Here is a 26,562-nt window from a genome sequence, read left to right as displayed (position 1 = left end):
TTATCTATAAACATTGATACAGTCAGTTCGTTTGTATTTGTTTGTATGTCTTTGATATGGACGGTTTTGTCTTGTCAGTATATTATTTCACTTCTGTAGCCTACTTCAACTATTCAATTTCCAAGGTCCTTGATATAAGACTGCCACAAATACCTAGATTATTCAATAATTAACCACCAACATGTAAACCATCAGTTCTTCATAATATGACATCGATATCATTGTCTGGCTCTTATGCTGTAAAATATTGGCAAAAAATGCGTCTTCCTCTCTGTTTTTGGTCTCAGCTGTCAGTTAGAGAACTATAATTCCCAGAAATCCATGCGAACAACAGTTACGTTTGACCCTGTGTGCCACCGGTAGAAACCATCACGAGTTCGCTTATGATTTTAGTCATGTGGATTTTCTTAATTGTTCCCTCTTTACGTCCTCACTCATCTCTCCTTATCTCCTTTTCAAAACCCATTGGAAGAGATGGTCAGAGGGGCGGGACCTCTGGATTTCTCCTCCAATGGGTTTTCAGAAGGAGACGAGGAGAGAGGACGCGAGGTGGTACTTATTGAGATCATCCCATAGGAAGCTAGAATGAGAGGTAGTTATCCAGACACAACTGCAAATTAAAAACAATCTCACTGATTGAGAGAGTGGAGAAATACCACGTGTAAGCATGGCTAATATCACGAAGAAAGTGTCGTGGTCGAGCCGAGGTGACGAGTCCGGTGGCGGCGAGAGAACCCCACTTCTCAACGGCTCCGAAGAAGTCCGATACACCAGACAGGTAGGGCTAGCATGCTAGCTAGCTAAACTAGCGAACACAAGCCGAACTGTCTAACGTTGCCGCTATGTGCCAGCTAGGTATGCATGATGTTTTCTAAGAGTAAAACATTATGTTTCGCTATGAGATTAATGATTTAGTTAATTTGTAGTTCTGTAAAAAAAACGAGTGCGCCGCTTGTGGTTTGTTGCATGCAGGCGTTTGCAAATGCTGCTAACAACAACAAACGTAAACGTCATAGGATGGAGTTGGAGGAGGCTTTTCAGACAAGCACGTTTCAGACGTTTAACACATCGATGCCCATTTAACAATATGCCAAAGACTGGCAGACGTAAGAAAAATAGCTACAGAAATTCGTAATCTTCAAACCAGAGTTTCAGAATAAAACCTAATATAATAACCAACACTGAACTCCGACTATTTTCTTTAATTAAGGTACTCAGGGAATCAGCCTTTAAGCCTGTAGATTCTGCTCATTGTGTCCTTCACCACTTCCTATTAAATTACACTAGAGTTAGTACTGTTTAATACATGTTACGTAAATTACACTGGCATTAAAGCAAACATGTTCACTTGAGTTAGTACAACTGACTTCTAGATGTTAATACATGTTATTTCAATTACACAGGAATTACACATGTTAACTGAGCTGTTAGTACTACTGACTGCTGAATGTTAATACATGATAACTGAGCTGTTAGTATTACTGACTGCTGAATGTTAATACATGATAACTGAGCTGTTAGTATTACTGACTGCTGAATGTTAATACATGATAACTGAGCTGTTAGTGTTACTGACTGCTGAATGTTAATACATGATAACTGAGCTGTTAGTATTACTGACTGCTGAATGTTAATACATGATAACTGAGCTGTTAGTATTACTGACTGCTGAATGTTAATGCATGTTAACTGAGCTGTTAGTACTACTGACTGCTGAATGTTAATACATGATAACTGAGCTGTTAGTATTACTGACTGCTGAATGTTAATACATGATAACTGAGCTGTTAGTATTACTGACTGCTGAATGTTAATACATGATAACTGAGCTGTTAGTATTACTGACTGCTGAATGTTAATACATGATAACTGAGCTGTTAGTGTTACTGACTGCTGAATGTTAATACATGATAACTGAGCTGTTAGTATTACTGACTGCTGAATGTTAATACATGATAACTGAGCTGTTAGTATTACTGACTGCTGAATGTTAATACATGATAACTGAGCTGTTAGTATTACTGACTGCTGAATGTTAATACATGATAACTGAGCTGTTAGTATTACTGACTGCTGAATGTTAATACATGATAACTGAGCTGTTAGTATTACTGACTGCTGAATGTTAATACATGTTAACTGAGCTGTTAGTACTACTGACTGCTGAATGTTAATGCATGTTAACTGAGCTGTTAGTATTACTGACTGCTGAATGTTAATACATGATAACTGAGCTGTTAGTATTACTGACTGCTGAATGTTAATACATGATAACTGAGCTGTTAGTATTACTGACTGCTGAATGTTAATACATGTTAACTGAGCTGTTAGTATTACTGACTGCTGAATGTTAATACATGATAACTGAGCTGTTAGTATTACTGACTGCTGAATGTTAATACATGATAACTGAGCTGTTAGTATTACTGACTGCTGAATGTTAATACATGTTATGTAAATTACACAGGAATTACACACATGTTACCTTGGCCAGTAAAACTGACTTCTAGCAAGTATGCCTAAATGTTACATGTTAAATTGAAGACACACAGACCTACAGTTGAAGTGGGAAGTTTACATACACCTTAGCCAATTACATTTGAACTCAGTTTTTCACAATTTCTGACATTTAATCCGAGTAAAAATTCCCTCTCTTAGGTCAGTTAGGATCACCACTTTATTTTAAGAATGTGAAATGTCAGAATAATAGTAGAGAGAATGATTTATTTTTATTTCTTTCATGACATTCCCAGTGGGTCAGAAGTTTACATACTCTCAATTAGTATTTGATAGCATTGCCTTTAAATTGTTTATGTCACACTCGTCGTAAAGATGGGACCAAGGCGCAGCGGGAATGTGTATGCTCATCTTCTTGTTTATTGAGAAGAAAACGAAACAAAACACTTAATCAAAACAACAACGACAGAAAAACAGTCCTGTGAGACATACAGCTACACATGGAACAACTACCCATGAAAAAACACCCCTACTAAATAGGACCTTCAATTAGAGGCAACGAGGAACAGCTGCCTCCAATGGAAGGTCAACCCAATAAACTGAACATAGAAATAGAAAGACTAGAACGAACATAGAAATATATAAACATAAACCAAAAAACCCCGAAACACATAAAACAAACACCCCCCCTGTCACGTCCTGACCAAACTACAATAACAAATAAACTGTCACGCCCTGACCAGTAAAGAGGTTAACTTGGGTCAAACGTTTCGGGTAGCCTTCCACAAGCTTCCCACAATAAGTTGGGTGAATTTTGGCCTATTCCTCCTGACAGAGCTGGTGTAACTGAGTCAGGTTTGTTGGCCTCCTTGCTCGCACACACTTTTTCAGTTCTGCCCACAAATTCTCTATGCGATTGAGATCAGGGCTTTGTGATGGCCACTCCAATACCTTGACTTTGTTGTCCTTAAGCCATTTTGCCACAACTTTGGAAGTGTGCTTGGGGTCATTGTCCATTTGGAAGACCCATTTGTGACCAAGCTTTAACTTCCTGACTGATGTCTTAAGATGTTGCTTCAATGTATCCACATCATTTTCATTCCTCATGATGCCATCTATTTTGTGAAGCGCACCAGTCCCTCCTGCAGCAAAGCACCCCCAAAACATGATGCTGCCACCCCCGTGCTTCACGGTTGGGGTGGTATTCTTCGGCTTGCAAGCCTCCCACTTTTCCTCCAAACATAACGATGGTCATTATGGCCAAACAGTTCTATTTTTGATTCATCAGACCAGAGGACACTAATCCAAAAAGTACGATCTTTGTCCCCATGTGCAGTTGCAAACCGTAGTCTGGCTTTTTTATGGAAGTTTTGGAATAGTGGCTTCTTCCTTGCTGAGTGACCTTTCAGGTTATGTCGATATAGGACTCGTTTTACTGTGGATATAGATACTTTTGTACCTGTTTCATTCAGCATCTTCACAAGGTCCTTTGCTGTTCTGGGATTGATTTGCACTTTTTGCACCAAAGTACATTCATCTCTAGGAGACAGAACACGTCTCCTTCCTGAGCGGTATGACGGCTGTGTGGTCCCATGGTGTTTATACTTGCGTACTATTGCTTGTACAGATGAACGTGGTACCTTCAGGCGTTTGGAAATTGCTCCCAAGGATGAACCAGACTTGTGGAGGTCTACAATATGTTTTCTGAGGTCTTTGCTGATTTCTTTAGATTTTTCCATGTCAAGCAAAGAGGCACTGAGTTTGAAGGTAGGCCTTGAAAAACATCCACAGGTTCACCTCCAATTGACTCAAATTATGTAAATTAGCCTATCAGAAGCTTCTAAAGCCATGACATCATTTTCTGGAATTTTCCAAGCTGTTTAAAGGCACAGTCAACTTAGTGTATGTAAACCTCTGACCCACTGGAATTGTGATACAGTGAATTATAAGTGAAATAATCTGTCTGTAAACAATTGTTGGAAAAATTACTTGTGTCATGCACAAAGTAGATGTCCTAATCGACTTGCCAAAACCTATAGTTTGATAACAAGAAATTTGTGGAGTGGTTGAAAAACGAGTTTTAATGACTCCAACCTAAGTGGATGTAAACTTCTGACTTCCACTGTACTTTGTTCTTTTCCACAGACATTACACATGTTAACTTAGTGATGCTAAATGTTAGCTAGGCCTACATGTTTACATTGAAGAAACATAGACAGATCTTTCTAATTCTCTGCGCTGTGTAATGTGTTTGGTCCGTAGTTGTCCGGAGACGGTGGTATGTTTCACATAGGCAGACTGAGCACGGTGGATCTGGAGGAGGATATGACGTCAGACGAGGTAAAGTTCAGCTTTCTATCAATGTGACATCTCATCCGTCCGCTGCAGCAGCCTTACACGCTACAAGCCTGACTGTAATCCACTGCAGCAGGTCTATAATCCTGACTGTGATCCACTGCAGCAGGTCTATAAGCCTGACTGTGATCCACTGCAGCAGGTCTATAAGCCTGACTGTAATCCACTGCAGCAGGGCTATAAACCTGACTGTAATCCACTGTAGCAGGTCAATAAACCTGACTGTAATCCACTGTAGCAGGTCTATAATCCTGACTGTAATCCACTGCAGCAGGTCTATAATCCTGACTGTAATCCACTGCAGCAGGTCTATAAGCCTGACTGTAATCCACTGCAGCAGGTCTATAATCCTTACTGTAATCCACTGCAGCAGGTCTAGAAGCCTGACTGTAATCCACTGCAGCAGGTCTAGAAGCCTGACTGTAATCCACTGCAGAAGGTATATAAACCTGACTGTAATCCACTGCAGCAGGTCTATAATCCTGACTGTAATCCACTGCAGCAGGTCTAGAAGCCTGACTAATCCACTGCAGCAGGTCTAGAAGCCTGACTGTAATCCACTACTGCAGGTCTATAAACCTGACTGTAATCCACTGCAGCAGGTCTATAAACCTGACTGTAATCCACTGCAGCAGGTCTAGAAGCCTGACTGTAATCCACTGCAGCAGGTCTATAAACCTGACTGTAATCCACTGCAGCAGGTCTATAAACCTGACTGTAATCCACTGCAGCAGGTCTATAAACCTGACTGTGATCCACTGCAGCAGGTCTATAAGCCTGACTGTAATCCACTGCAGCAGGTCTATAATCCTTACTGTAATCCACTGCAGCAGGTCTAGAAGCCTGACTGTAATCCACTGCAGCAGGTATATAAACCTGACTGTAATCCACTGCAGCAGGTCTATAATCCTGACTGTAATCCACTGCAGCAGGTCTAGAAGCCTGACTGTAATCCACTGCAGCAGGTCTAGAAGCCTGACTGTAATCCACTGCAGCAGGTCTATAAACCTGACTGTAATCCACTGCAGCAGGTCTAGAAGCCTGACTGTAATCCACTACAGCAGGTCTATAAACCTGACTGTAATCCACTGCAGCAGGTCTATAAACCTGACTGTAATCCACTGCAGCAGGTCTATAAGCCTGACTGTAATCCACTGCAGCAGGTCTATAAACCTGACTGTAATCCACTGCAGCAGGTCTATAAACCTGACTGTGATCCACTGCAGCAGGTCTATAAGCCTGACTGTAATCCACTGCAGCAGGTCTATAATCCTTACTGTAATCCACTGCAGCAGGTCTAGAAGCCTGACTGTAATCCACTGCAGCAGGTATATAAACCTGACTGTAATCCACTGCAGCAGGTCTATAATCCTGACTGTAATCCACTGCAGCAGGTCTAGAAGCCTGACTGTAATCCACTGCAGCAGGTCTAGAAGCCTGACTGTAATCCACTGCAGCAGGTCTAGAAGCCTGACTGTAATCCACTGCAGCAGGTCTATAAACCTGACTGTAATCCACTGCAGCAGGTCTATAAACCTGACTGTAATCCACTGCAGCAGGTCTAGAAGCCTGACTGTAATCCACTGCAGCAGGTCTATAAACCTGACTGTAATCCACTGCAGCAGGTCTATAAACCTGACTGTAATCCACTGCAGCAGGTCTATAAGCCTGACTGTGATCCACTGCAGCAGGTCTATAAACCTGACTGTAATCCACTGCAGCAGGTCTATAAACCTGACTGTAATCCACTGTAGCAGGTCTATAAACCTGACTGTGATCCACTGCAGCAGGTCTAGAAGCCTGACTGTAATCCACTGTAGCAGGTCTATAAACCTGACTGTAATCCACTGCAGCAGGCCTAGAAACCTGACTGTAATCCACTGCAGCAGGTCTAGAAACCTGACTGTAATCCACTGTAGCAGGTCTATAATCCTTACTGTGATCCACTGCAGCAGGTCTATAAACCTGACTGTAATCCACTGTAGCAGGTCTATAAACCTGACTGTAATCCACTGCAGCAGGTCTATAAACCTGACTGTAATCCACTGCAGCAGGTCTATAAACCTGACTGTAATCCACTGCAGCAGGTCTATAAACCTGACTGTAATCCACTGTAGCAGGTCTATAAACCTGACTGTGATCCACTGCAGCAGGTCTAGAAGCCTGACTGTAATCCACTGTAGCAGGTCTATAAACCTGACTGTAATCCACTGCAGCAGGCCTAGAAACCTGACTGTAATCCACTGCAGCAGGTCTAGAAACCTGACTGTAATCCACTGTAGCAGGTCTATAATCCTTACTGTGATCCACTGCAGCAGGTCTATAAACCTGACTGTAATCCACTGTAGCAGGTCTATAAACCTGACTGTAATCCACTGCAGCAGGTCTATAAACCTGACTGTAATCCACTGCAGCAGGTCTATAAACCTGACTGTAATCCACTGCAGCAGGTCTAGAAGCCTGACTGTAAATCACTGTAGCAGGTCTATAAACCTGACTGTAATCCACTGCAGCAGGTCTATATGCCTGACTGTAATCCACTGCAGCAGGTCTAGAAGCCTGACTGTAAATCACTGTAGCAGGTCTATAAACCTGACTGTAATCCACTGCAGCAGGTCTATAAACCTGACTGTAATCCACTGCAGCAGGTCTAGAAGCCTGATTTAGCAGTCTGAAAACTTGGATTTAACCATTGCAAAATGATCTGCCAGTGAATAAGACGACTAACCAACAGCCAGTCTTGAGTCATGGGCTTTGTAAAGCACGAGTGTGGAAAATCCATGCCCCGTTTTAGTTCCACTTCAAGCTATTCCTGTGTTTGGCAATCCTGCCCTGTTCTGTTAATCTATGGTCATTCTGAGTTTTACTTCTCCTAGTGGGGGGGGGTTCTCCCCTGGGTTCTGAAATGTTTTGTCCAAGGAGCTCTATTTTAGTGAACTGGTACATTCTAATGCCTTGATTCCATCCAAAATACACAGCGAAAGGTTTGAATACTTTATCGTGTGTACCTCCCAGATTGAAAAAATTTGTTGTGATATTGTGTAGAGACGCAATTTTACAATTTTAAATGACTGCAAACGTGTGAATTCTAGTGATGGGGGGGATTTGATGCAATGCCATTTTGGAATATTACCTTTGACGATATCATGCACCAAAATACCTGATACCTGCACCAAAACCCCAGTATTTTTTTTTCTTCATAGCTCTTTTTTAAAATAGGAAGCACTTTTATTTCCATGATTTGATCAAAACTTGTTTTCCATTGGCTCTCTCTTGTCTCTTTGCAGCTAACATTGCTTGAGCAAATAGTTTGGAACGTCGAATCGCAATGAAATCACAGTATCGAATCGCAATACATATAGAATAGTGAGAATGGAATACATATGGCGTCGGCACCCAGAGTATCTTGGTAGTATCCTGTTGTGAGGTGAATGAATTCAGTGTGTTAGTTGTTTTGGATGGTGTTTAGGTCTGGATGATCAGGACTATTTTCAAAGGACTAGAACTCTTCTCTTGAGATGTTAAAGCCTTGTTTACAGTTTCACTGCAAGATATGAATTGCCACTGTTCTTCCAGTTATGTATTTTATTAAAACAGGAAAAATTAAGTAAATTGCCCACATTATCTTGAAAAATAACTTATTTTTTTCAATTGAACCTTTAATTTATCAGTCTTCAGTATTATATCGTTGTGATTTGACACATGCTAAATGAAGAGAGTATCATTAGGTATGGTCCTATAATTTGTTGTTGTTGTCTGATTCCATTTTGTTTTGACTGATGAGCTAAGAATCACTCTCTTTAGTGTCACTGTCTGGAAAGCTCTGGCGTGGTAGGAGAGCTCTGATGTGGTAGAATGGCTCTGGCGTGGTAGGAGAGCCCTGGCGTGGTAGGAGAGCCCTGGCGTGGTAGGGGTGCCCTGGCGTGGTAGGAGAGCTCTGGCTCTGATGTGGTAGGAGAGCTCTGGCGTGGTAGGATGGCTCTGGCGTGGTAGGAGAGCTCTGGCTCTGATGTGGTAGGAGAGCTCTGGCGTGGTAGGATGGCTCTGGCGTGGTAGGATGGCTCTGGCGTGGTAGGAGAGCTCTGGCGTGGTAGGAGAGCCCTGGCTCTGGCATGGTAGGATGGCTCTGGCGTGGTAGGAGAACCCTGGCGTGGTAGGGGGGCTCTGGCGTGGTAGGAGAACCCTGGCGTGGTAGGAGAGCTCTGATGTGGTAGGAGAGCTCTGATGTGGTAGGAGAGCTCTGATGTGGTAGGAGAGCTCTGATGTGGTAGGAGAACCCTGGCGTGGTAGGAGGGCTCTGATGTGGTAGGAGAGCTCTGATGTGGTAGGAGAGCTCTGATGTGGTAGGAGAGCTCTGATGTGGTAGGAGAGCTCTGATGTGGTAGGAGAGCTCTGATGTGGTAGGAGAGCTCTGGCTCTGATGTGGTAGGAGAGCTCTGATGTGGTAGGAGAGCCCAGGCGTGGTAGAAGAGCCCTGGCGTGGTAGGAGAGCTCTGGCGTGGTAGGATGGCTCTGGCGTGGTAGGAGAGCTCTGGCGTGGTAGGAGAGCTCTGGCGTGGTAGGAGAGCCCTGGCGTGGTAGGAGAGCCCTGGCGTGGTAGGAGAGCTCTGGCGTGGTAGGAGAGCTCTGACGTGGTAGGAGAGCTCTGGCGTGGTAGGAGAGCCCTGGCGTGGTAGGAGAGCCCTGGCGTGGTAGGAGAGCCCTGGCGTGGTAGTAGAGCCCTGGCGTGGTAGGAGAGCCCTGGCGTGGTAGGAGAGCTCTGGCGTGGTAGGAGAGCTCTGGCGTGGTAGGAGAGCCCTGGCTCTGGCGTGGTAGGAGAGCCCTGGCGTGGTAGTGGAGCTCTGACGTGGTAGGAGAGCTCTGGCGTGGTAGGAGAGCTCTGGCGTGGTAGGAAAGGAAACCTGGTAAATCCTTTGGTTTATTTGTCCAGGTACGGTACCATGGACATATCCATCCACCTTCTATGATTTATGAATGGAAAAGGAATGTAGTAAATCGACTTTATTCAGGGAGTTCGAAACCTTTCATAAACTAGTCTACACTTCCATGATTTATGAATGGAAAAGGAATGTAGTAAATCGACTTCATTCAGTGAGTTCGAAACCTTTCATACACTAGTCAACACTTGCTGTTCAGTTGTCGATCAAAGCATAGTAAATAGCCTACAACTATGCATGTCTGGTTATGTGAAACACGCAAAAGAAAATAAATGAATGTGCCAGAAAACAATAATTAGTCTAAGTGGTGGATTTAGACTCATCGTTAACACGTTACATGGGACGTGCAAATTCACCAGCAACATGCTCTCTCTCTTTTAGTGTGAAGACATTTGACTGCAACCAACCACAGCTCACACACATTGTACCCGGAAGGTGGGACAGACCGCAGACTGCGTTTCCCTGTCATCGTTGGCTTTGTGACTGACAGGCACCTATCCTATCAATAGGTCTATAGGAGATGCATATCATTCAGTCTAACGGGAGAGGGCTCGACGGGCTAGCGGATTGACAGGCACCTGTCCTATCAATAGGTCTATAGGAGATGCATATCATTCAGTCTAACGGGAGAGGACTCGACGGGCTAGCGGATTGACAGGCACCTATCCTATCAATAGATCTCTAGGAGATGCATATCATTCAGTCTAACGGGAGAGGGCTCGACGGGCTAGCGGACTGGCAGGCACCTATCCTATCAATAGATCTCTAGGAGATGCATATCATTCAGTCTAACGGGAGAGGGCTCGACGGGCTAGCGGACTGACAGGCACCTATCCTATCAATAGATCTCTAGGAGATGCATATCATTCAGTCTAACGGGAGAGGGCTCGACGGGCTAGCGGACTGACAGGCACCTATCCTATCAATAGATCTCTAGGAGATGCATATCATTCAGTCTAACGGGAGAGGGCTCGACGGGCTAGCGGACTGACAGGCACCTATCCTATCAATAGATCTCTAGGAGATGCATATCATTCAGTCTAACGGGAGAGGGCTCGACGGGCTAGCGGACTGGCAGGCACCTGTCCTATCAATAGGTCTATAGGAGATGCATATCATTCAGTCTAACGGGAGAGGGCTCGACGGGCTAGCGGATTGACAGGCACCTATCCTATCAATAGATCTCTAGGAGATGCATATCATTCAGTCTAACGGGAGAGGACTCGACGGGCTAGCGGATTGACAGGCACCTATCCTATCAATAGATCTCTAGGAGATGCATATCATTCAGTCTAACGGGAGAGGGCTCGACGGGCTAGCGGACTGGCAGGCACCTATCCTATCAATAGATCTCTAGGAGATGCATATCATTCAGTCTAACGGGAGAGGGCTCGACGGGCTAGCGGACTGACAGGCACCTATCCTATCAATAGATCTCTAGGAGATGCATATCATTCAGTCTAACGGGAGAGGGCTCGACGGGCTAGCGGATTGACAGGCACCTATCCTATCAATAGATCTCTAGGAGATGCATATCATTCAGTCTAACGGGAGAGGGCTCGACGGGCTAGCGGATTGACAGGCACCTATCCTATCAATAGATCTCTAGGAGATGCATATCATTCAGTCTAACGGGAGAGGGCTCGACGGGCTAGCGGACTGGCAGGCACCTGTCCTATCAATAGATCTCTAGGAGATGCATATCATTCAGTCTAACGGGAGAGGGCTCGACGGGCTAGCGGATTGAACGGTTTAAAGAGATACTTCAGGAAGCCCTTTATCTACTTCACCAGAGTCCGATGAACTCGTGGATACCATTCTATGTCTGTCCTGTTTGAAGGACGTTGCTAACTAGGATTAGCACAGTGACTGGAAATCTATGGTAACTGCTAGCATGCTAGTAGGTACCATAGCATTCCAGTCATTGCACTAACGCTAGTTAGCATTGGCTCGCAAAACCACCTCTAACTTCCTTCATACTGGATGTAGAGGCGTATTAAAAGGGTATCCATGAGTTCATCTGACTCTTGGGGAAGTGGAGCCAAAATCCCGACGAGTCCCTTTTTAAATGATAAGTAACCTAGTTTTTATTAGGAAGTGGAAAGAGTAACCGTCCGATTTATACGATGGCCGGCGCTAATGGAGAACACTGCAAATGACACCATATTATCCCCTATATATAGGCCACTGCTTTTGGTCACTGCACTATGGACACGGGTCTACAGTAGTGTACTGTACAGGGAATAGATTTTCCTGTTAGGATGATTTGGATTTGCCTGTTTGCGTTGTGAGCCTGAGGGTCAGAAAGAATCTGATTATGGTGTTATTCTGCATGGATCCATATTGGTGTTAGTCTGTAATGATCCATAATGGTGTTATTCTGTAATGATCCATAATGGTGTTATTCTGCAATGATCCATAATGGTGTTATTCTGTAATGATCCATAATGGTGTTGTTCTGCATGGATCCGTAATGGTGTTGTTCTGCAATGATCCGTAATGGTGTTATTCTGCAATGATCCGTAATGGTGTTATTCTGCAATGAACCGTAATGGTGTTATTCTGCAATGATCCGTAATGGTGTTATTCTGCAATGATCCATAATGGTGGTGTTCTGCATGGATCTGTAATGGTGTTGTTCTGCAATGATCCGTAATGGTGTTGTTCTGCAATGATCCATAATGGTGGTGTTCTGCATGGATCTGTAATGGTGTTGTTCTGCAATGATCCGTAATGGTGTTGTTCTGCAATGATCCATAATGGTGGTGTTCTGCATGGATCTGTAATGGTGTTGTTCTGCAATGATCCGTAATGGTGTTGTTCTGCAATGATCCGTAATGGTGGTGTTCTGCATGGATCTGTAATGGTGGTGTTCTACATGGATCTGTAATGGTGGTGTTCTGCATGGATCTGTAATGGTGGTGTTCTGCATGGATCTGTAATGGTGTTGTTCTGCAATGATCCGTAATGGTGTTATTCTGCAATGATCCATAATGGTGTTTTTCTGTAATGATCCATAATGGTGGTGTTCTGCATGGATCTGTAATGGTGGTGTTCTGCATGGATCTGTAATGGTGGTGTTCTGCATGGATCTGTAATGGTGGTGTTCTGCAATGATCTGTAATGGTGGTGTTCTGCAATGATCTGTAATGGTGTTGTTCTGCAATGATCTGTAATGGTGTTATTCTGCAATGATCCATAATAATGTTTTTCTGTAATGATCCATAATGGTGGTGTTCTGCAATGAGCCATAATGGTGGTGTTCTGCATGGATCTGTAATGGTGTTGTTCTGTAATGGTGTTGTTCTGTAATGGTGTTGTTCCGTAATGGTGTTGTTCTGTAATGATCCGTAATGGTGTTGTTCTGTAATGATCCGTAATGGTGTTATTATGCATGGACACTTGGGCTGTGTCTCAATAGTCTAATTTGGCTTCCTCTACATGTATAGGGAGTACGACCAACTTAATGTCCTACCTACCTGTATGGCTCTGCTTCCACCTATCCTGTGTTCTTCCAGATAATATGTGAAGGGGATTAGACAAGGAGAGGAGATGAAGATGCTCCCTGGGCCCTGTTTTAATACTTAACCAATGCACCCTTCCCTCCTTCAGGACGCAGGCTGTCCCAAGGAGATCCCTCACAACGAGAAGCTGCTGTCACTCAAATATGAGGTAAACCCTTGGGTCTGCTGTCTCCAGACCCCTTGGACCTGGTCTGAATGGTGTTCAACGTAGCTAATCAAAGTTTTATAAATTAGAGTAACATAATGTTTATCATATTAATTGTTGTCCCGGTCTGTCATACAAATGATTTCCAAAAACATGAGCGCTATATTTACATGAAATCTGTTTTTGTTTAGTTGGTACTTTTATCAAGAGTCCAAAGTCCTCTCAGGGCACCACATCTCTCTGAGCAGTATAGATTGTGTAAAAGTGAATCGTTTTGTGTTTCAGAGTCTGGACTATGACAACAGTGAGAATCAGCTGTTTCTGGAGGAGGAGAGACGGATGAGCTTCTTAGTAAGTAGAGAACCCCCCCCTACACACACACACACACACACACACACATATTGACCCCCCCCCCATCTCTCTCGTCCTCAGGGGTTCAAGTGTTTGGAGATCAGTCGGTGGGTCATCTGTGGTCTGATTGGCTTCCTGACTGGACTCATAGCCTGTTGCATAGATATCGCCGTGGAAAACCTGGCTGGGGTCAAGTACTTCGTTGTCAAACAGAGTATCCTTCCGCTCAATGACCCACATCACAGAACTGTCATATCCTTCCACACACTGACCCACATCATAGAACTGTCATATCCTTCCACACACTGACCCACATCACAGAACTGTCATATCCTTCCACACACTGACCCACATCACAGAACTGTCATATCCTTCCACACACTGACCCACATCACAGAACTGTCATATCCTTCCGCTCAATGACCCACAGTTCAGAAGGTGTTCCATACTCTGAACTGTCATGTTAACTATTGTCTGTGTAGAAAAAGATGTTGTGATTGTGCACATCCTACAGCGGTGGTCTGTGTTCCACTGTTGTCCCATCCTACAGCGGTGGTCTGTGTTCCACTGTTGTCCCATCCTACAGCGGTGGTCTGTGTTCCACTGTTGTCCCATCCTACAGCGGTGGTCTGTGTTCCACTGTTGTCCCATCCTACAGCGGTGGTCTGTGTTCTACTGTTGTCCCATCCTACAGTGGTGGTCTGTGTTCCACTGTTGTCCCATCCTACAGCGGTGGTCTGTGTTCCACTGTTGTCCCATCCTACAGCGGTGGTCTGTGTACCACTGTTGTCCCATCCTACAGCGGTGGTCTGTGTACCACTGTTGTCCCATCCTACAGCGGTGGTCTGTGTACCACTGTTGTCCCATCCTACAGCGGTGGTCTGTGTACCACTGTTGTCCCATCCTACAGCGGTGGTCTGTATTCCACTGTTGTCCCATCCTACAGCGGTGGTCTGTGTACCACTGTTGTCCCATCCTACAGCGGTGGTCTGTGTTCCACTGTTGTCCCATCCTACAGCGGTTGTTTGTTTACCACCAACAGGCTGTCCTTCCTCTCACTCACCCACAGGTTGGTCATGTTTAGTTTCTGAAATCCCAGATCATGTAGGATTTTCTTGGCCAATTCCGGGAGGGTAGTCTTCAGAGAGACAACTCTCCCAACAAATCAAGAGTTTGGGTGGGCCGAGCTTAAAAAGAATCCCCTCGGAAACATGACAGAAGCGGACACACAATGTGGAGGCAGATAGCTAGGCTAATTTTAGCCACAGCCAACCAACCGTTGGTTGTAAGCTTGAAACGCTACAATCATAGTGCATGTAAACGCTCTCCTCCCCCGTGAGCTCCATCTAGTTGGCTAAAGGGGTTGTTTACAGCACCTAACTCCGCCCTTTTCTCTCTGCCAAACTGGCATTGGTCTAAGTACAGGCGTGTATGCTGGAACTTTGGTACATTGTGGGAGGCAACCCCTAGAGAGACCAGGTCCAGTTCAGAGTTTTCTTTGTTCAGCCATTGACATTTTGACTCTAAATGAGTTTAGGAAAGTCAAATGAACCTCTGCCATATTATGGATTCAGAGCTATCTAATAGAACTCAGAGGGGTTTCTTCAATGGAGGCTTCCCTAATGTCAAACAGGTAAAGTGTGGTGTACCGCAGGGAAGCTCTCTAGGCCCTCTGCTCTTTTCTCTTTTTACCAATGACCTGCCACTGGCATTAAACACAGCATGTGTGTCCATTTATGCTGATGATTCAACCATATACGCATCAGCAACCACAGCTAATGAAGTCACTGAAATCGTTAACAAAGAACTGCAGTCTGTTTTGCAATGGGTGGCCAGTAATAAACTCTAGAACTAAGAGCATTGTATTTGGTACAAATTGTTCCCTAAGTTTTAGACCTCAGCTGAATCTGGTAATGAATAGTGTGGCTGTTGAACAAGTTGAGGAGACTAAATGACTTGGTGTTACCTTAGAATGTAAACAATCATGGTCAAAACATATAGATTCAATGGTTGTTAAGATGGGGAGAGGTCTGTCCCTAATGAAGAGATTCTCAGCTTTTTTTGACTCAGCACTCCACAAAGCAGGTCCTATAGTCTCTAGTTTTATCTTATCTTGATTATTGTCCAGTCATATGGTCAAGTGCTGCAAAGAAAGACCTAGTTATGCTGCAGCTGGCCCAGAACAGAGTGGCACATCTTGCTTTTCATTGTAATCACAGGGCTGTTATTAATACTATGCATGCCAGTCTGTCTTGGCTAAGAGTTGAGGAAAGACTGACTGTGTCACTTCTTGTTTTTAAAAGAAACATTGTGTTGGAAATTCCAAAGTATTTGCATAGTCAAGTTACTGACACACACTTACCCCACCAGACATGCCACCAGGGGTCTTTTCACAGTCCCCAGGTCCAGAACAAATTCAAGGAAACGTACAGTATTGTACAGAGCCATGAGTGAATGGAACTCCCATCTTAACAGCAAACCTGTTTTCTAAAAACAAATAAAGCAACACCTCACTGACAACGCATCTCCTCCTTGTGACCTACTGGTTGTGTGTGTGTGTACTGACATGTGACCTACTGGTTGTGTGTGTGTGTACTGACATGTGACCTACTGGTTGTGTGTGTGTGTACTGACATACTGGTTGTGTGTGTGTGTGAACTGACATGTGACCTACTGGTTGTGTGTGTGTGTGTGTGTGTACTGACATGTACAGTGCTTTCGGAAAGTATTCAGACGTCTTGACTTCTTCCACATTTACTTATGTTACAGCCTTATTCCCCCCCAAAATCTCATCAACACATAATACCCTGAAATTACAAAATGAAAACTTTTTTTTTGAAACTTTTACAAATCTATAAAAAAAAGATACCTTATTTACATAAGTATTCAGACCCTTTGCTTTGAGACTCGAAATTGAGCAAATTGAGCTCAGGTGCATCCTGTTTCCATTGATCATCCTTGAGATGTTTTTACAACTTGATTGGAGTCCACCTGTGGTAAATTTGATTGATTGGAAATGATTTGGGGTGGCAGGTAAGCCACCCCAGTGGTTAGAGCGTTGGGCCAGTAACCGAAAGGTAGCTAGATCGAATACCCGAGCTGACAAGGTAAAAATCTGTCGTTCTGCACCTGAACAAGTCAGTTAACCCACTGTTCCTAGGCCGTCATTGTAAATAACAATTTGTTCTTAACTGACTTGTTTAGTTAAATTAAAAAAATTAAAAAATTGGAAAGGTAAATTCAATTGATTGGATATGATTTGGAAAGGCACACACCTGTCTATATAAGGTCCTACAGATGACAGTGCATGTCAGAGCAAAAACCAAGCCGTGAGGTCGAAGGAATTGACTGTAGAGGTCCGAGGTACAGATCTGGGGAAGGGTACCAAAACATTTCTGCAGCATTGATGGTCCTCAAGAACACAGTGGCCTCCATCATTCTTAAATGGAAGAAGTTTGGAACCACCAAGACTCTTCCTAGAGCTGGCCACCTGGCCGAACTGAGCAATCGGCGGAGAAGGGCCTTGGTCAGGGAGGTGACCAAGAACCCGATGGTCACTCTGACAGAGCTCCAGAGTTCCTCTGTGGAGATGGGAGAACCTTCCAGAAGGACAACCATCTCTGCAGCACTCCACCAATCAGGCCTTTATGGTAGAGTGGCCAGACAGAAGCCACTCCTCAGAAAAAGGCACATGACAACCCGCTTGGAGTTTGTCAAAAGGCACCTAAAGGACTCTCAGACCATGAGAAACAAGATTCTCTGGTCTGATGAAACCAATATTGAACCCTTTGGCCTGAATGCCAAGCATCACATCTGGAGGAAACCTGGCACCATCCCTATGCTGTGGGGATGTTTTTCACCGGCAGGGACTGGGAAAATAGTCAGGATCGAGGGAAAGATGAACAGAGCAAAGTACAGAGAGATCCTAGATGAAAACCTGCTCCAGAGCGCTCAGGACCTTAGACTGGGGCGAAGGTTCACCTTCCAACAGGACAATGGCCCTAAGCACACAGCCAAGACAACAGAGGAGTGGCTCCGGGACAAGTCTCTGAATGTCCTTAAGTGGCCCAGCCAGAGCCTGGGCTTGAACCCGATCGAACATCTCTGGAGAGACCTGAAAACAGCTGTGCAGCGACCCTCCCCATTCAACCTGACAGAGCTTGAGAGGATCTGCAGAGAAGAATGGGAGAAACTCCCCAAATACAGGGGTGCCAGGCTTGTAGCTTCATACCCAAGATGACTCGAGGCTGTAATCGCTGCTAAAGGGTCTGAATACTTATGGAAAGATATTTGCAAAAAATTTCAAAAAAGCTGTTTCTGCTTTGTCATTGTGGGGTGTTGTGTGTGTGTAATGTAAAGTATTTTGTCTGTAATGTATTTTTGTTATGTCGTAAGACTAGCTGTCTCCATTGGTGTGGGCTAATGGGGATCCTAATATATAAAATCAAAACCTTATTGATCAGAATGCTGCCAATCATCCACACTAATTTAAATATGTAGCCCTTCAGACAAAAGATCATGAAGCCATCGAGGTCCAGTGTCCTGCTCTGTGGTTGGTCGGGGAGGGCTAGACCTTGCAGCGTGGTGGCGTGTGATTGGTTGTTACCTGTCCTTGACCTCTGCCCCCTCCCAGACATCGAGAAGTTTACGGAGGTGGGCGGTCTCTCCATCTCTCTCATCCTCTGGGCTGTGCTTAACGCTGCCTTCGTCATGGTGGGCGCTGTTATAGTGGCGTTCTTCGAGGTAAGAGGGAGAAGAGGTGTGTGTGTGTAGCCTTTTGAGGTAAGTGTTCAAAGTGTGTGTTCGTTCTTGCATGCGAAAGTATGAAACTAGTGCACACTGCTGGGCAGGTGGGGGTTTGAATTGAGCCTTGGTTAATCATAGTCTAATAACAAGCTTGTGTGAACCACCATGTCAGACTACAGTCTGTTGGCCCTGGGGTGGTGAAACCACCGTGTTAGACTACAGTCTGTCGGCCCTGGGGTGGTGAAACCACCGTGTTAGACTACAGTCTGTTGGCCCTGGGGTGGTGAAACCACCGTGTTAGACTACAGTCTGGCCCTGGGGTGGTGAAACCACCGTGTTAGACTACAGTCTGTTGGCCCTGGGGTGGTGAAACCACCGTGTTAGACTACAGTCTGTTGGCCCTGGGGTGGTGAAACCACCGTGTTAGACTACAGTCTGTTGGCCCTGGGGTGGTGAAACCACCGTGTTAGACTACAGTCTGTTGGCCCTGGGGTGGTGAAACCACCGTGTTAGACTACAGTCTGTTCTCTATGACTGGAACTAACATCTCTCTCCTCCCTTCCTCATATCTCTCTTCTCTCTCCTCCCCCCTCTCCTGTATCTCTCTCTCCTCTGCTCTTCTCTCTCCTCCCCCCCTCTCTCCCGTATCTCTCCTCCGCTCCCCTCTCTCCTCCCCCCTCTCCTGTATCTCTCTCGCTCTCTCTCCACCGCTCTTCTCTCCTCCCCCCTCTCTCCTGTATCTCTCTCCTCAGCCAGGAGCAGCAGGAAGTGGTATACCCCAGATAAAGTGTTATCTGAATGGAGTGAAGATACCCCGGGTGGTAAGACTCAAGGTAAACTGATCACTGGCTGCTCAGAGACAAATGTTCCATCTTTTAAATGTTGTTGTTGGCTGTAGGAATGATGTCTCTTATGAGGCAAAGATACCAGACATTATATATATATATATATATATATATATATATATATATATGTCACTCTGTGTGATGTGTGTTTCCTCTTTGTGTGTGTGTGTGTGTGTTCTACAGACCCTGGTGGTGAAGGTGTGTGGTGTGATCTGCTCTGTCGCTGGAGGACTCGCTGTCGGAAAGGTAAACACTAGGGATGTGTGTGTGCATGTACGTATGAGTGAGTGTGTGTGTGTGCATGTACGTATGAGTGTGTATTCATTGTGTTGTGGTGAGTAGGGCTGTGACGGTCATGGATGATGGTAATTGGCCAGATGACCGTAATACAACATGAGTCCTGGTTCAAGTCAGTTAATTATTACGTTCCTCAGCAAGCAAACAATTAATGTCACTCAGACAGAAGGGGGAACTAACAAAGAGTCACTAACAACCAAAAGGAAACAGGTCTGGTTTTAGGAGGGATTCTGAAAGACACTCATGGGGATGTCTACTGAATGTTGCCTAGCAACAACAACTGGAACCTACAAGACACCCACCATGAGACCCACTAAATTTACCAAGAACAGGCAAACAAAATAAAAACCCACACCAAACTGAAAGACAGGAAGCAAACTACAAAGTTGGAGGAAAATAAAATCAGGGAAAACAGATAAAGGAATGTCTAACAATCAAATAGGGAGAGACAACTAGAGGAGTTAACCCTCCACATCTATCAAGACAACTAAAGGAGTTAACCCTCCACATCTATCAAGACAACTAAAGGTGTTAACCCTCCACATCTATCAAGACAACTAGAGGAGTTAAACCCTCCACATCTACCAAGACAACTAGAGGAGTTAACCCTCCACATCTATCAAGACAACTAGAGGAGTTAAACCCTCCACATCTATCAAGACAACTAGAGGAGTTAACCCTCCACATCTACCAAGACAACTAAAGGTGTTAACCCTCCACATCTAACCAGACAACTAAAGGAGTTAACCCTCCACATCCATCAAGACAACTAGAGGAGTTAACCCTTCACATTTACCAAGACAACTAAAGGAGTTAACCCTCCACATCTATCAAGACAACTAGAGGAGTTAACCCTCCACATCTCTCAAGACAACTAAAGGTGTTAACCCTCCACATCTATCAAGACAACTAAAGAAGGAGTTAACCCTCCACATCTATCAAGACAACTGGAGGAGTTAACCCTCCACATCTATCAAGACAACTAGAGGAGTTAACCCTCCACATCTCTCAAGACAACTAAAGGAGTTAACCCTTCACATTTAACCAGACAACTAAAGGTGTTAACCCTCCACATCTACCAAGACAACTAAAGGTGTTAACTCTCCACATTTAACCAGACAACTAAAGGTGTTAACCCTCCACATCTACCAAGACAACTAAAGGAGTTAACCCTCCACATCTCTCAAGACAACTAAAGGAGTTAACCCTCCACATCTATCAAGACAACTAAAGGTGTTAACCCTCCACATCTAACCAGACAACTAAAGGTGTTAACCCTCCACATCTACCAAGACAACTAAAGGAGTTAACCCTCCACATCTATCAAGACAACTAAAGGTGTTAACCCTCCACATCTATCAAGACAACTAAAGGTGTTAACCCTCCACATCTATCAAGACAACTAAAGGTGTTAACCCTTCACATCTATCAAGACAACTAAAGGTATTAACCCTCCACATCTATCAAGACAACTAAAGGTGTTAACCCTCCACATCTATCAAGACAACTAAAGGTGTTAACCCTCCACATCTATCAAGACAACTAACAACTCTCTTAAATATCGCCTGGGCCAGACTCTCTTAAAGATCGCATGGGCCAGACTCTCTTAAAGATCGCCTGGGCCGGCCTGGTGAAACACCTTCCCACTAATGAGGTGACAAACCAGCCAGGTAAAATACAGACTGACTAATGAGGTGACCAACCAACCAGGTGAAATACAGACTGACTAATGAGGTGACCAACCAACCAGGTTAAATACAGACTGACTAATGAGGTGACCAACCAGTGTCGGTGTGTATCTGACGGCCCTGTGTGTGTTTGACGGCCTCTGTCTCCCTACCCATAATCCTGTAGGAAGGTCCCATGATCCACTCTGGTGCGGTGGTGGCAGCAGGAGTCTCCCAGGGACGCAGTACCTCCCTGAAGAAAGACTTCAAGGTAGGAGGGTGTTGTACAGTCTGGTTGTAACATGGACATAGTGTTTAATGTGTGGTATCTACTGTCTAACATGTTCTCTCTACTGTGTGTCTTAACATGTTCTCTCTCTCTGTGTGTCTTAACATGTTCTCTCTCTGTGTGTCTTAACATGTTCTCTCTCTCTCTGTGTCTTAACATGTTCTCTCTCTCTCTGTGTCTTAACATGTTCTCTCTCTCTCTGTGTCTTAACATGTTCTCTCTACTGCGTGTGTCTTAACATGTTCTCTCTCTCTCTCTCTGTGTGTCTTAACATGTTCTCTCTCTCTCTCTGTGTGTCTTAACATGTTCTCTCTCTCTCTCTCTCTGTGTGTCTTAACATGTTCTCTCTACTGTGTGTGTCTTAACATGTTCTCTCTCTCTGTGTGTCTTAACATGTTCTCTCTCTCTCTCTCTGTGTCTTAACATGTTCTCTCTCTCTCTCTCTGTGTCTTAACATGTTCTCTCTCTCTGTGTGTCTTAACATGTTCTCTCTCTCTGTGTGTCTTAACATGTTCTCTCTCTCTGTGTGTCTTAACATGTTCTCTCTCTCTGTGTGTCTTAACATGTTCTCTCTCTCTGTGTGTCTTAACATGTTCTCTCTACTGTGTGTGTCTTAACATGTTCTCTCTCTCTGTGTGTCTTAACATGTTCTCTCTCTCTCTCTGTGTGTCTTAACATGTTCTCTCTCTCTCTCTCTGTGTCTTAACATGTTCTCTCTCTCTGTGTCTTAACATGTTCTCTCTCTCTGTGTGTCTTAACATGTTCTCTCTCTCTGTGTGTCTTAACATGTTCTCTCTCTCTCTGTGTCTTAACATGTTCTCTCTCTCTGTGTGTGTGTCAACATGTTCTCTCTACTCTGTGTGTCTTTGTGTGTCAACATGTTCTCTCTACTCTGTGTGTCTTAAAATGTTCTCTCTACTGTGTGTGTCTTAACATGTTCTCTCTCTCTGTGTGTCTTAACATGTTCTCTCTACTGTGTGTGTCTTAACATGTTCTCTCTCTCTGTGTCTGTGTGTGTGTAGATCTTTGAGTATTTCCGTAGAGACACAGAGAAGAGGGACTTTGTATCAGCTGGAGCGGCTGCAGGAGTGTCTGCTGCTTTTGGAGCACCAGTCGGTAAACACTATGCAACATGTCCCGCTCAGCACCACTGCTAAGCATACTACTGTCATGACTTTCTACATGTTCCTCCCAATAAAGTTTTCACCTGACTCTCTCTCTCGCTCTCCCCCTTCCTTCCTCTTTATTCCAGGTGGTGTTTTGTTCAGTTTGGAGGAGGGGGCTTCTTTCTGGAACCAGATGCTCACATGGAGGATAGTAAGTACAGGAGAGGAGAGGAAGGCTTGGCTCAGTCTGGTGTCTGAGGGAGAGGAGAGGAAGGCTTGGCTCAGTCTGGTGTCTGCAGGAGAGGGGAGGAAGGCTTGACTCAGTCTGGTGTCTGCAGGAGAGGAGAGGAAGGCTTGGCTCAGTCTGGTGTCTGAGGGAGAGGAGAGGAAGGCTTGGCTCAGTCTGGTGTCTGAGGGAGAGGGGAGGAGAGGAAGGCTTGGCTCAGTCTGGTGTCTGAGGGAGAGGAGAGGAAGGCTTGTCTCAGTCTGGTGTCTGAGGGAGAGGAGAGGAGAGGAGAGGAGGGGAAGGCTTGACTCAGTCTGGTGTCTGAGGGAGAGGAGAGGAGAGGAGAGGAGGGGAAGGCTTGACTCAGTCTGGTGTCTGAGGGAGAGGAGAGGAGAGGAGAGGAGGGGAAGGCTTGACTCAGTCTGGTGTCTGAGGGAGAGGAGAGGAGAGGAGAGGAGAGGAGGGGAAGGCTTGACTCAGTCTGGTGTCTGCAGGAGAGGAGAGGAAGGCTTGTCTCAGTCTGGTGTCTGAGGGAGAGGAGAGGAGAGGAGAGGAGAGGAAGGCTTGTCTCAGTCTGGTGTCTGAGGGAGAGGAGAGGAAGGCTTGTCTCAGTCTGGTGTCTGAGGGAGAGGAGAGGAGAGGAGAGGAGAGGAGGGGAAGGCTTGACTCAGTCTGGTGTCTGAGGGAGAGGAGAGGAGAGGAGAGGAGAGGAGGGGAAGGCTTGACTCAGTCTGGTGTCTGCAGGAGAGGAGAGGAAGGCTTGTCTCAGTCTGGTGTCTGAGGGAGAGGAGAGGAGAGGAGAGGAGAGGAAGGCTTGTCTCAGTCTGGTGTCTGAGGGAGAGGAGAGGAGAGGAGAGGAAGGCTTGACTCAGTCTGGTGTCTGCAGGAGAGGAGAGGAAGGCTTGTCTCAGTCTGGTGTCTGAGGGAGAGGAGAGGAGAGGAGAGGAAGGCTTGACTCAGTCTGGTGTCTGCAGGAGAGGAGAGGAGGGGAAGTCTTGACTCAGTCTGGTGTCTGCAGGAGAGGAGAGGAAGGCTTGACTCAGTCTGGTGTCTGCAGGAGAGGAGAGGAGGGGAAGGCTTGACTCAGTCTGGTGTCTGAGGGAGAGGAGAGGAGAGGAAGGCTTGACTCAGTCTGGTGTCTGAGGGAGAGGAGAGGAGAGGAAGGCTTAACTCAGTCTGGTGTCTGCAGGAGAGGAGAGGAGGGGAAGGCTTGACTCAGTCTGGTGTCTGAGGGAGAGGAGAGGAAGGCTTGACTCAGTCTGGTGTCTGAGGGAGAGGAGAGGAAGGCTTGGCTCAGTCTGGTGTCTGAGGAAGAGGAGAGGAAGGCTTGGCTCAGTCTGGTGTCTGAGGAAGAGGAGAGGAAGGCTTGGCTCAGTCTGGTGTCTGCAGGAGAGGAGGGGAGATGTTGGGTAGAACGAAAGTTGGAAAAGACCAGATTATCTCATCTAGTCCTCATTCACTGCCAAGTGGAAAGAAGAGTAGGGACTGGCAGACGTGTTGTTCTCTCTCCTTCCTTTATCAGGTGAAGCTTAATGCCCTCTCTCTCTCTCCTCTCTACTCCCTCTCTCTCTCCTCTCTACTCCCTCTCTCTTCCTTCCCTCTCTCTCTCTCCTCTCTACTCCCTCTCTCTTCCTTCCCTCTCTCTCTCTCCTCTCTCTCTTCCTATATTCCTCTCCAGTTCTTTGCGTCCATGATCTCAACATTCACTCTGAATTTCTTCCTGTCCATCTACAATAAGAAACCTGGAGATCTCTCCAGCCCTGGTCTTATCAACTTCGGACGCTTCGAGAGTGACGTGAGTGTCTGTCTGTTATTGTGTCTAGTCCTAAACCCTGTGTTATCTCTCTGTCTACAGAGTGTCTAGTCCTAAACCCTGTGTTATCTCTCTGTCTACAGAGTGTCTAGTTCTAAACCCTGTATTATCTCTCTGTCTACAGAGTGTCTAGTCCTAAACCCTGTGTTATCTCTCTGTCTACAGAGTGTCTAGTTCTAAACCCTGTGTTATCTCTCTGTCTACAGAGTGTCTAGTTCTAAACCCTGTGTTATCTCTCTGTCTAGTCCTAAACCCTGTGTTATCTCTCTGTCTACAGAGTGTCTAGTTCTAAACCCTGTGTTATCTCTCTGTCTACAGAGTGTCTAGTTCTAAACCCTGTGTTATCTCTCTGTCTACAGAGTGTGGCCTACAACCTCTATGAGATTCCCTTGTTCATTGTAATGGGAGCTGCAGGTAAGAACCCACTGCTAGTCTAGCTGTGTTGTTCTGTTTTCTAGGACCCGTGTTGGTCCTCCCTCTACAGTAGGGTTAGTCTGACCTTCACACAAGTCACATTAAAAAGGCAGAGGCTTGTTACTCATATATGTGGTTGTCATAGCTACCTTACTTACTCATATATGTGGTTGTCATAGCTACCTTACTTACTCATATATGTGGTTGTCATAGCTACCTTACTTACTCATATATGTGGTTGTCATAGCTACCTGAGTTACTCATATATGTGGTTGTCATAGCTACCTGAGTTACTCATATATGTGGTTGTCATAGCTACCTGAGTTACTCATATATGTGGTTGTCATAGCTACCTGAGTTACTCATATATGTGGTTGTCATAGCTACCTGAGTTACTCATATATGTGGTTGTCATAGCTACCTTACTTATGTGGTTGTCATAGCTACCTTACTTACTCATATATGTGGTTGTCATAGCTACCTGAGTTACTCATATATGTGGTTGTCATAGCTACCTGAGTTACTCATATATGTGGTTGTCATAGCTACCTTACTTACTCATATATGTGGTTGTCATAGCTACCTTACTTACTCATGTATGTGGTTGTCTTAGCTACCTGAGTTACTCTTATAGATGATTGTCATAGCTACCTTACTTACGCATATGTGGTTGTCATAGCTACCTTAGTTACTCATGTGGTTGTCTTAGCTACCTGAGTTACTCGGAACATGTGGTTGTCATAGCTACCTTAGTTACTCATATAGGTGGTTGTCTTAGCTACCTGAGTTACTCATATCTGGTTGTCATAGCTACCTTACTTACTCATATGTCGTTGCCATAGCTACCTGAGTTACTCATGTATGTGGTTGTCATAGCTACCTGAGTTACTCGTGTATGTGGTTGTCTTAGCTACCTGAGTTACTCGTGTGTGCGTGTCGTTGTCTTAGCTAGAGTTGAATGCACTTGACTGTGAGGCCCAATTCCAAATGGACCCCTAGACCCTACACCCATATGCACTAGTGGAGATCTGAGAGGATTTGACAGGTGTAAGAAACATGGTAATGACTCCATCTTGCCTTCTGATAGGCTAGGTGAATGTTTAACCATATTGCTTCTACCAATCAAATCCTCTCAGATCTCCACCAAGTGCACATTGTTTAGGGGTCCATTTGGGATTGGGCCTACGTCTCTATGGATTAGAGTGTCTGCTAAATGACCTACATGTTATATGTTGATTGATGTCTTTCTATATGTCCATCTAAAACAGGTGGATTGCTGGGAGCCCTGTTCAATATCCTCAACTACTGGCTGACTATATTCAGGATCAGGTAACTGTTCAATATCCTCAACTACTGGCTGACTATATTCAGGATCAGGTAACTGTTCAAT

The 26,562-nt window shown here is 45.0% G+C and overlaps 1 protein-coding gene across 1 annotated transcript in view; it reads left to right on the top strand.

Moving 5' to 3' along the window:
* Window positions 1-550: 550 nt before the first annotated feature.
* The window catches only part of LOC115171977 (H(+)/Cl(-) exchange transporter 7), a 51,350-nt gene continuing 25,338 nt past the window's right edge, over window positions 551-26,562 (top strand). The window contains exons 1-14 of the mRNA XM_029729214.1: window positions 551-778; window positions 4,720-4,797; window positions 13,362-13,421; window positions 13,704-13,769; window positions 13,851-13,983; window positions 18,403-18,512; window positions 19,268-19,348; window positions 19,544-19,606; window positions 21,512-21,595; window positions 22,636-22,729; window positions 22,866-22,930; window positions 24,624-24,740; window positions 25,118-25,172; window positions 26,441-26,501. Of these exons, the coding sequence (XP_029585074.1) occupies window positions 668-778; window positions 4,720-4,797; window positions 13,362-13,421; window positions 13,704-13,769; window positions 13,851-13,983; window positions 18,403-18,512; window positions 19,268-19,348; window positions 19,544-19,606; window positions 21,512-21,595; window positions 22,636-22,729; window positions 22,866-22,930; window positions 24,624-24,740; window positions 25,118-25,172; window positions 26,441-26,501 (1,178 nt within the window). The 5' untranslated portion in view covers window positions 551-667. The remainder of the gene's footprint in view (window positions 779-4,719; window positions 4,798-13,361; window positions 13,422-13,703; window positions 13,770-13,850; window positions 13,984-18,402; window positions 18,513-19,267; window positions 19,349-19,543; window positions 19,607-21,511; window positions 21,596-22,635; window positions 22,730-22,865; window positions 22,931-24,623; window positions 24,741-25,117; window positions 25,173-26,440; window positions 26,502-26,562) is intronic.

This window comes from Salmo trutta, chromosome 32, assembly GCF_901001165.1.
Source record: "Salmo trutta chromosome 32, fSalTru1.1, whole genome shotgun sequence".
In the NCBI taxonomy this organism is placed as follows: domain Eukaryota; kingdom Metazoa; phylum Chordata; class Actinopteri; order Salmoniformes; family Salmonidae; genus Salmo; species Salmo trutta.
The sequence above is the reverse complement of the archived record's forward strand: the minus strand, read 5'-3'. Positions and strand labels throughout refer to the sequence as shown.